At 29.7% G+C, this 12248-nt stretch overlaps 1 protein-coding gene across 1 annotated transcript in view; it reads right to left on the bottom strand.

Annotated features, from left to right (window-relative positions):
- The window catches only part of LOC108774804 (metabotropic glutamate receptor 8), a 78174-nt gene that overhangs the window by 43836 nt on the left and 22090 nt on the right, over window positions 1–12248 (bottom strand). Inside the window, exon 3 of the mRNA XM_018541003.1 lies at window positions 5442–5573. Coding sequence (XP_018396505.1) covers window positions 5442–5573 — 132 coding nt within the window. The remainder of the gene's footprint in view (window positions 1–5441; window positions 5574–12248) is intronic.

The following is a 12248-nucleotide window of genomic DNA, read 5'->3' as shown; positions in this document are numbered from 1 at the left end:
TAATAAACTAAAAATTTATTTATACTTTGATGCATTTTTGTTAAAAAAATATTTCAGTTTTGTGCGCGGAATATTGAATGCAATTACACAAATGGTGCTTCTAAAGTCTAAAATATATTGGAGAATAGTTTTACATTATGCCATCATGTTACCCAGGCAAGGATTAATGTACTGTGATTTGCAAAGATTTCCTAACTATCCGCTGAAACTGTAGGCTAAAATTACTGAATGATTGCTTTGAGAGAAGAAAACACCGAAAATACAAATCGTTGCTTTTGTTATCAACGTAATAATAATTATTTTTAGAGTTCTTCCATCGCTTATTTAGAGCTAGATTAAATTCTTCATTTCTGAATCTAAATTAATTTCACCAAATTAAAAATTCGAAGTTTGAATTTGCAATTAAAAGTGTCAAATTCAAAAGATCTTTTATCCAATAAACTGCCGCGCATAGATACAATTATTAATTAGGACTATTTAATTAGATTAATTTTTGATAGAAAACTAAGATTAATGAAAACGATTGATGTCATAAACGATTTGTCGATATCTAATTACGAATCCGTAACAATTAGATCTCTATTAGATGTATTCACTGTTTCGTTTCGTAAACCATTTAGTATGTCATTTACACAGCACTGTAATTTCCATAATAGAGACGAATTTCCGTAAATGGAAACTCAAACTAAACATCAATGTAATAAGTACCGTTTACATGTATTTCCTTTGTTGCTTTCCTATCATGACCTATATACAATTCTTGTGTCATTAATTTTATTATAATTTATAAATTGTGAAATTTTATTTATTCACGCTATTTATCTAACAAGTTTCATTTAAAACTGAGAAAGTTATTGAATAATGTATTTCAATATGTTCCCCAATAAAGATGTAATTAACTATGTATTAAATATATGAAATATATGATATTAAATTGAAAACTAAATATAATAAATAAGTTGTGGTTCGTAATTCTACATAAATTATTCATTCACACTTTTGATCACAATTTAGAGTTTAATTGATTTTGAACTCAATTAATGTTTTATCTCGCCACACTACGGCCGCAACTGTCACGGTTAAAATTCAAAACACAAATACCTACCTAAATGATTTAATTTTAATAAAAAACAATTCAATTTATTACTTTTTAAAAAATAAGATCTATTACACAAAGTATATAAAAATTAATACACAGAAAAAAGTATTGCACATATACACAAGACCTTTAAATGACCGATTTCATTGAATAAAGTATTAATTATTACTTAATTAAGATAATAGTTGCACAATAATCTCAACGATCTCAAAACGTTGTATTTATAATATGAATAAATAATTTATATTTAAAGAACACTCAATTTTCTGCACAAAATGCTCAACGTAACTTACAAGACTCCCTCCTCGTTTCTTTCTCTCTCTCTTACTTTTAAAGTATATTGCTACATTTCCTACAAAATTATTATTATACTAATCTTGGGGCAGCTTTCTTAACAATTTTCTACATTTTTGCGCATGAAGTGGTGCAATAAACGGCTCGTTGCAATTCTAATGAGCGTTATTCCGATTTGCGATGCAATGCACAGTTCGCCGTCAGAATCGACCTGAATAATTAGAAACTGTTCGGCAAAAAAAAGAATCAGAATAATTAACGGCAATTTCAGTCGAATAAATAGAACGTTTTATAAAATAAGTTGTTACATAGTCAGTCCGTAAATTGGCCATACTCTTAAAGCTTCATTATTTCACAAACTGTTGCTTAAAGTAAAAATGCACATATTTTTACTTAATTTTTTGGAAATCTTACTATAGTATTTGGATTCGCAAATTTCGGACATCCTGTATATATACTATGTATAAGAATATTAAAGATATTAACTTCAACATATTCTCAGGTTATAATTTCAAAATAAAAAATTCTGTAACTGAATATAAAAAAGAATTATTAAAAGTCATAATATTATCTTTTGATTATTCTCTTTGTAAAACGACTGTAATGTAATTAGCAGTATTAGTGTTATAATATCTGTATGCTTGCTGGTATAATATACGTTCGGATTCATCTTGTCTTATCCTTTGTTATATCGATAGACTTTAAAATTTGCTTTTACTATGGGCAGTTGACATAATACGAATATGCACGAGGCACAAAGGGTTAATTGCATCCCGTGGCGTACAAAGGAAAAGCGTCGTATAACCATCGAGCGGCTCCATACCGGCTTTATTCCTAACGAACGAGTTACGTTTGCTATGTAAATTGAATGCGACGCGCGAGAAGGTTTGCCAAGTGGCGAAGATTAACTCAAGTTAAATAACGAGTAAAATAACACGGCCATTCTCCTAATATTTTAACACTTAGAGTTTAAGTTTTTCGTCAAAATGCATTGTGTTTATAATTACACAATTTTGTAACCATAAAATTTACATAAACTCAACTTGTATTGTGCCACAATAATATTTCACGAGCTCGGTTTAATCGTTTAATGATAATATTGATGCAATATTGATGCATCTGCACGAAATTGAAATTAAATCGAATTTGTTTTTTCGCTACTTACTAATTTTTCTATTTCCGTAATAATAAACATTATTAACCAGTATTGTGTCCCAAGAAACAAATTTCAAAATTAAAATAATAACAAAATTTTTTAATTTTTGTACCTTTATATAATTGTGTTGAAATTTAATTACATAACTCTTTTCTAATTATATATTATAAAAATTTGACATAAAATATATTCAAGAAAATGAAAATAATTTTATTATACACTAAACTTTGTTTAATATGTAATAACTTTTTTTACTACAATATAGTAAAATTTTTATTTTAATTATAGATGTATATATATCTAATATAGAAAAAGTAATAAGATTATAAAAGAGACAAAACCCATTCTTAGTTTCAATTCTCAACTTTAAAAAGTATTAATTCCGTAGCTTACATAAAAATCAGAATTAAAATCTGTATAATACTCTCTCTTGATTATTCTTTTCATAAAACGATGATGATATAGTTATAATTAGTATTACTATCTATGTATATACATATATTTATGTGTGTCAACGTAATGTGTTATGGATTAATATATGTACCTTGTATAATACAAAGATTTTGATGAAATTATATTGAAATGTATTAAATCAGAGAGAGAGAGAGAGAATCATTAGGTATTTTCGGAATATTTTCCGCATGATGCATGTACGTAAACTTCCTTGAATAAAATCGTGAATGAGCTGAGAGAATTATAAAAATATGCCGCGAATGACTTTGTCCACAGTGAAAATATGTCGGCGGAAAGTGAACTGAAAAGGACACTTAGCTTCCACCGATAAATAGAAAAGGAAGTAGTTTTCAAACTCAAGTAGGTCGTTATAAAATAATGAGAAGGACGATAAAAGAGTATATGTATAATAAAATCCTCGGTACGGCTTGTGCAGCAGTGCTTTTCGCAAGTCTTCTTATCGTTTGATATAACTGCATTGAGATAACTTGAGAGTTTAATACGCATACGCGACCAGTCTCGGCAACTCTAAATCCTTGTCATATAATATAATCGTTCAGATTCAATTTTATTGCATACAGAACGAGAAGATATCTTCAAAATAAATCTCTTACATAAAAGGATTAATTATAAATATACTGTTAGTATCAATAAAAAGTTTTAGATTCTGTGCATTATCTGCAGATCGATATACACAAGCAATTAAATTATAATGTTTACAATATATATGTAATTCAAAATAAAAGTCCTAGTACTTAAATATTGCAATATAAATTGATATACATATCCGCAATCCTGCAAATCGCGCGCCGAAATCTTTTTCATTCTTGATACGCAATCATGAACAGAATTAAAGTAGTAATATCACCTATTAAACTGACAGGCAATTTAGTAATAATATAGATGCTAATAAAAAAAAGCATCTTATAAGAGTATTAATAAAAATCTTAAAAACTGTTAATAATTGACCGAATATAGGATTTGTCTTACTATTAATTATATTTACTCTCATCGATCCAATTTTATACTATAATTATCAAAATACTTACAACCATACAATGTATTGTACAAAAGCTGTATAAAAGGATAAGAATTGAATAAGATATCTCAAAATTAAATTGTGTATATGGGAATCTGCGAGACATAATCGTATTTCGTATTTTGACAGGACTGCGACGTTTGCGAGATCCATTCGTGTGTTCAACGTCGGTGATGGCGGCGGATCGATAGAACGTCTCGACAACGGTAGGAGCTTCTTTGGCAAGCCGATTTCATGCGGATCACCGGATTCTTTTCAGCGAACTTGTGCTGCATGACGTATTTTTCAAGGTGTTATGAACGTGGGGGCCTTATCTGAATCTGGTAAGGACGGGGCCGATGCCGCGAGAATAGTTCTTCACGGCTTGATCCTTACGGATAGTTGATTGATAGCTCGACGTCATTACCGGTCAGGAAGTTTTGCATATGGCAGAGCTATCCCATTTTCGAAAAGCCGATGAAATTGCTTGCTGTCGTCTCTCTTTTCCCTCCGATTTCTTTTTCTTTTTTTTTTTTCTTTTTTAAACTTATCCTTTGTAACCTTTATATCAAAGAAAGTTACGTTTCCACACGTCCTGCAAACATCTGCCGATACCCGACAGTGCTTTCTATGAAGCTGCCTTTCCGAACAGACTATTTTTCGCTTCTCAATCTCGATGGACACACGTGGCATAACAGCACAGAATCGCGCAAATAAAGTCGAAAGGAATAACGAAATGTCATGCTTTAAAAAAATCTTGTTTTTAAAATTTTATTAATGTACATTTCTACCAGTATAGCGCTCGATTTTAATTTACTATTTAACTTTTCCTAATTCTAAGAACTGAAAAAATAAAAAGTAAATTAAACCAAGATTAAAGCTAGTCTACATTGGCAGAAACGAGCGTAAGAGAAATGAACCTATTACTAGTCAAAGCGGATTTTAATACTTTAACTTAAGCACTAAGATCCGCTTTGACTAAAAATAGACTTATTTCTCTTAATTAATTTACTCTTTGGTTTAATATGAATTGTAATTTTTTAAATTCAATATAAAAATACCAACGTAAAAATAGCATGGAATATGTGCGCACGATTTATGTGGCTGTAATATATTCAACTGAATTTACAAAGTAAATTTAAAATACTGTAATTAAAATAATTATGAATTATAAAAGAAATATACAAACATATGTTATACATCAAAAGAGACAAATTCTTCATATTTTTATAATTTTACTATCTCTTTGTTAAAACAAAATGATAATTAATTATTAAGTTAAACTTAGGGGTTTATTTTGTAACGTTACAGTCGTTAGGAGTTACAGAATAGGTTTCTTATTAGTAGCTTTAAATGAAGATTCCAAATACTCCGTTCACTTTAATGTATGTATATATTAATTAGATTGTACAGACAATTACCTTAAAGAGTCGCAAGATGTTGGCGACCATAATAGAGACCACGCTGAATGCGGCGCCTATCACACCAGTTACCGGTTTGTGAGGAACGTAAGTGGGCGTTTTGCCATTTTCACATTTGTACTCCGATATGTCCTGAAACAAGGAAAAAGGGAAAAATAATACTCTTCCATCTCTCTCTCGCGTGATAATGGTATAATAAAGAGAACATTTATTTATCAAAATGTCATTTAAAATTTTCCCAAAACAGCGAACGAAAGTAAGGTGCAATTTCCACAATGGTGCATTTAGGTTTCTAACCCTTAGGTTAGAACTCTATTTGTCAGCCACATTCACCCGTTCTTGTTTCCGAAATTTAAAGGCGACGACATGACTAATGCACGCCACATAAACAAATATTATCACACACACATACATGCATAAAATATGTAAATGTAAGCGAATGTGTGCATTAATATAAATATAAATAGTAAAAGTTGGCGTATATTAATCATGTCATTTAGAGTTATCTTTAATATCTACCGTTCTCTCTCTTATATACTTTTTCGAATAGAAGTATACAAATACGATATATGAGAGTGGAAATTTTTCGATTACAAATAATTTAACATACAGTAGTCTAGTAAAAGGATTCTAGATCGCTGTGATCAAAACATGATTAAATGTGATTAAACGGGATTTTCTTGATGAATATAATATCGAAATTTATAACACGTTTCTAAAATATTTATGTCCAATATTTTAAGAATTAAATTTTGAATTTATTTTATGAGAGAAAAATTTATCGCATTTAAATAATATGTATATAGGTACAGAAATTTTTTAATTCGATAAAGTTTTTTTTATAACTTCTACAAAAAAAGATTTTTTTTTTATTCTGACCATAGAACTCTCTAAATTCTTTGGCGTAAAATCTCACTCTAAAAAGTGAAAATTGAACCAATCTTGAAAAAGAGTAACTCCACTTTAAATCTTTAAAAGTAAGATTTTACTTTTCCGATTCACTCTAAAAGTTTGAGAAAGTAAATAAAATTTGAACAGGATGTTACCTTATTTTTTTTACGTATAATCGCCGTTTTGTAAAAAGAACATAAAAATTAAGTTAGCTAATGCATTACTGCTTTGAATTTTTTAAGCTAAACGTAAAAAAAATTTCACTAAAAAAGAATTATCAATATCAAATAACGATAAAAATATTATACTATATTGCGTTTTATATTATGTATAAATATCTTTTTATAAAATGACCTAAAAAATTAACTTTTAAAATATTGATTAGACAGTAATTAAGATTAAAATACAATATTCTGTATAGATTAAATTTATATTTTCATAAATAAAAAATATTTATTTTTTTTGTACTGATAAGTTTTATGATGCATTCAGAGTTACTAAAAGATTATTTCAAATGCTCTTTTTTTTGTTTTAACGAAAATTATGCCGCTGGATTTCCACGCGTATGTTTTTCACTCTATTCTCTCTCTATTCGATAGAGATTTGTGCGGGTAACTGCTATGATGGATGAAATCCGACTGTGAAGTTACCATAAAGTTCGTTTCGTTGTGTGCAACTTGGTCGTGCTCGTTAGATCCTACGAGCTATGGCATTACACGGTTCGTAATTAAGGAATCCCATACAATTCTCAATTCGATATGGAAATGCACTTGTCGTGACTGTGCGTTGAACAATTACGTTTTCACCTATTCGGAACAAGCAGTCGATAAATAAAATAGCATAAACTATCCGCTAAAAGAAGTAAATCTGTAATTATTAAAAAAGAAATATAATAATTTCTTTTAAATTTTTCAATCCGTCAAAGCAAATTATATTATATTTAAAAAAAATACATTAATTAAATAACATTTATAACTTAACAATTGTAACTTTTAATTGGTGCTTTCACTTTTCTAGAAAATTCTTTATTTTTTTATCAGTAATAACAAATACAATAATAAAAATCGAATATAGTATAACATAATCAACAATTATATTCAGATTTAAACATATTGACATAATCTATTTTAAAAAGATTCTTTGTTTAAAGATTATATTAAACAAATATTCATGAGATTAATACAAATTGTTTGAGCTGGGCATTTATGTGCAAAATTATAAATTTCTCATATTTATTTTGTAAATCTATAAATAGTTGTTCATAACGAGCTTGACATTCAATGCAAATTTACACAATATAAAGATATTATTGCAAGAAAAAACAACTCACATTGCAATAATTATGATTATAAAGTGCAATATACTCAGCATGTATCAAATTGTCTCCATTATTTTACATATAGTTTGCATTTCGCAACTATAATAACCAGTATTAGTCAAATAACGTTTTTGAAGTCAATTAGATTTCGCTGAATGTAGCTTTTGAGCAGGCGAACCTTGGTCGACTTAGAAAGTGTACTCAACGTTGACAAAAGACATCGTCTTTCTCACAGAGGCGGATGAGTTTCGTCTCTTCACGATGTAATCGTTAATCCCTTAAATATCATGAAATATACGACTGGTTAACGCAAATATATCACACTGTTTAATTTTTAAGCTGCCAAGAAATTATTTTTGCAAGTCTACAATTAAACCATAAAATAAAATAATAGAAAATTATTGTGATAAATTTATGACGGATTATTTTTAAGCCTTTTTATTTTTCGAAACTAGTTGCAAGCATTTTGAATTCTGTGCATTCTATATAGTTGTAGATCTCTATAAACACGACAGAAGTATTACGAAAAGTAGACGAAATTTTTAAGTACGTCTCTTTATTTTATATAGGTATATATATGCGAAAAATACACGAAAATTTTTAGAAAGAAATGTATGTGGCAATTAAATTTTATTGATTTCCAAATGATACCAATAATCTGTATTTACGATTTAATTTCGCAAATATTTATGAACTCGCCAGTGTGAGTTACGTGATTTTATCGTGTATATTCAGTGGAATTCGTGAAAACGTCTGTTCGTAGAGAACGTCTAGCGAGAAACTCGAAAATATACTATTCTCTGGTATGCTCAGGTGATTTAAATATGGTGAAGCAAACATTACGCAGATGAATGCGTTGTATATTTCTATAAAGAAATTCTCCGAACGCAGCTGCATAAATCCGGAATGCATTGTGTTGGAACTTCAGATTATTTAAATATCATATGTGTCTCCGACGGACTTATGACGTATTAATGCAAATTTTTTTCGAAGATAACTTGCTATGTTTATGTGCATGTCTACGTTGGTGCAACGAGAAAGTTAAGTAGCGTAAAATGTATCGCTACGAGGTGGAAAGAAGGCAGTGCATTTATGAATGCATTATGCACGCTGAAAATCCTTTACACGTTATGAATAAATACATATTTTACCACACGTGATCCATTGTATAAATAATCAATAATTATTTATGCAATGGAATAATAATAACATTGTTAACAGATTACTCTGTCAATCGGTAAATCTCGTTCACGTTATGGCAAAAAATTATGACGATTACAATGGCATAAGCTTTTTATTATTAAAAAAAAATGTGAGCGAACTGAATTAATATGTGCAATGTATTACAATTTTCAGCAAATAAATTGACAAATATAAGCTGGATTTGGCGAATATATTTTAGTCTCGTCGTTTAGAACATTATTAGAAACACACGCACGCATAACACACGCATATTTGGATTATTAACTCTCTCGTACGAGACTTATGGTCGCATAAATGTACTAAATTCATATTATAATATAGAAATATATGGCAATGAAATATGTTAAATTATAATATTAAGATACATTAAATTAGAAATATTAACATATAATTTATAGTTGCTAAAATACAAGTATCAGAAGCTTAAAGAATAAAAAGATTAATCATCCATATTAAACGTTTTAAATATCGGTAAAAAGAGCTCATCAAACTTTTATAACTCTCGTCGACATCACAAAGTGCCTATCAATTCTTACAAGTACATAATTTACGATTAATCGTTACCTGTTATCTGAATTATTCGAGTATCAGTTATGTCTGACATGATGAACGAGCTGTAAGATACAGAAAGCTATCAGTCGATGAGACGTGATGGCTCTTAAATCATGGCATCGTTCCAAAGTGTTCGGCATCCTGAGCGAGTTTTGAGAGAGACTGAAGGCCAAAAAAAGAGATTCATGCCGTCGAATCCATAGATCTTCGCTCAAGGAGGTGTGTTCTTCTGGCAAGGTAACTGTTCTCGCTCGAACGCGCGAGAAATAAATCCAAACATCGGATTTGAACATGCATTATTCACGCCGAAAAAGATGCATTCGTTCCGACGCGAAAAATAGAAAACGAATTTGTCCGATCAACGACCGTAAATTAAACGTGCTCGCAATATCGATACCCATTTCTAATGGATTTATGTAATTTAAGGACGTTCTCTGAAAAATCCATTTTTTTTTAGATTTTTCGGAAACTTACAGAAAAAGTTTGTTTTAGTATTCTGCATAACTGCAGTCGGAGAACGTTCTTAAAAGGCTTTCGTAAAAAATTTTCTTAATGTCGGTTTTTTTAGTTTTAAATCATAAAAGTAATACACAATGCAGAAATTTTAATGAATATCAATACGTAAGAGTACAAATTTATTACAATTTTTAATTTAAACATTTCAATTTTTAGTATTAAAATGCTTAAGATTAATGCCATACATTTTTATAGATAGGATATAAAATTAACTGTAGATATTTTATAGAAATTGGATTTTTTAAATAAACAAGAGTAGACAAAAAAAAGAAGGAGAGGAAATTTTGAAAATAAACAATAACGAATAATAGAGCTGTTCAAAATTTTAACTATAGATAAATAATAAATTCTTGCAAAGAGTGATCTACTTCTAATTGTAAACAGTAACGTGTGGAAGAAAGGATAATAAATCTATGTAATAATTAAAAACAGTATGCAGTAATAAGAATGCAGGGTCGATGAATATTGCACACGCAAAAGAATACTTTTATAAAAATTTACGACTCTCCCGCTGGTACTTGATGATTTACGATTTTCACGTGATAACTGTTCCCAAGCGCACAGTCGTAGCGCTGAATGAGAAGCGAAGGCAATTGCTTGTCAGGAAACATGGGAAATAAATGGCTTCGAACGAGTGTCGCGTTGCGCGAAATCAAAAGGTGGGACTTTTGGCAATTGCGGACACGGAAGGTGATTCTTCAAGATCGCGCAACGTGTCGCTTAACCGTGATAACGCGATCCAATTTCGTGGTCTACGCGAAACGACGGAAAGCTATTATCATCCGACAACTTTCCTTTATTAATCACATAATTAAGGGAATAATTAAAACTTGTAATATGATAGAGCATAATTAAACATGATAAAGGATGGTATTCTCTCCCCTCCCAGTAAATTAATGCAAGGCGGGTTCGGATCTCTGCAAAGCAGAAGGTTCAAACAAGGTTTATGCTAATGTATTGAAGATGTGTCTTGGTATACCTATCATTTTAGTCAAGTTTAACAAAGAGTTTGAATATAATATAATATTTAACAATTAAAATTCCATGGTAATTCTTATATCAAATTTAAATTTTATTTTATTTTATCGTAATACATATATACATATATATTTACTCTGATCGCACATTCAGATATTTTTACTCAAAATTAAGATTTTTAATTTATTTAATTTTGAAAATAAAAGGCAAGAATTCGTTTTTTTCTTCTGAACAAAAGGGAAAAATCTAGCTTAAAATTACTTATCTCATAAAAACATATTTACTTGCACTTTATTAAAAAGTTTAGTTAATAAAACTAAACGTTTCTACGTAAAGTATGATTTGCCTGTAATTCTACGCTATATAGGAACATGTTAATCCCAATTTATCTGCGATTCGCAGAATCGTACTGCACTTCGTACCTTTGAGTACTACATTGAGTTGCCCGCGGCGACGCAGATTTCTCTCTTTTAAGTTCGCGAGATAAATTCCCGGTGTGAATAAAAAGGAGCCAAGGGATGGAGACTGACTTATATGAATTTACTATGATTTCATGAATCTTACTCAAATAGAAGTGTTACTTCCCGCAACGAATACATTCCCATGTTGAAACATTTCTTAGTTAAAATATTTAAAAAATTCTGTATAATCGAGAGAAAGAAACTTTCAATAATAATCAAGTCGTTTGAATATGCATTTTAAAATGCAAATTCAATTTAGAAAGCAAACGATGTTATACAATCAATGCCGAGAGTACTTTTAGAATCTTCTCCTTTTCAATCAAACAGCTTCCATGTAGAAAAAAAAATTCAAGTGCTATTTTTATTAAATTTTATATACATTCTATTTTTCGGGAATCGTTTTATGTATAAGACGCATATAATTAAAAAACACACAATTAAAATCTAATTAAAAGTACACGCTTTTATGACGCAATAAAATCTTATCTAAACTTTATTCTCTAAACTATAAATTTAATTGAGAAAAATGCGCAAACGCATAATTACGGTTAAAACAATATCCTTTAACCGCGGGAGTAAATTAACTTCTCTCATTGAGGAAGTAAATTGAATGCGCACACGAAGAACTAAATTATAAACGCGCGTGCATAACTCTGAGTTATAGATTTCCGTGAAAAGAAAATATATTACAATGATAAACTATAGAATTATTTTCGCCGGTGTACATGTTGTAAGTAATTACTTTACTGGCACGCTTCAAACCACTTTCGCGAGCAATTCAGGTCTTGTCTATATCACGTTCGGCCGATACGTGACTCACAATTAGAAACATCCTCCCTGCATCATACCCTGCAGTTTTTCTGCGTAAAGTTTTGTCGATACGCTCGT

This window comes from Cyphomyrmex costatus, unplaced genomic scaffold (genome assembly GCF_001594065.2).
Source record: "Cyphomyrmex costatus isolate MS0001 unplaced genomic scaffold, Ccosl1.0 scaffold275, whole genome shotgun sequence".
NCBI lineage: Eukaryota > Metazoa > Arthropoda > Insecta > Hymenoptera > Formicidae > Cyphomyrmex > Cyphomyrmex costatus.
Note: the sequence above shows the minus strand (reverse complement) of the source record. Positions and strands in the feature narration are given on the sequence as shown.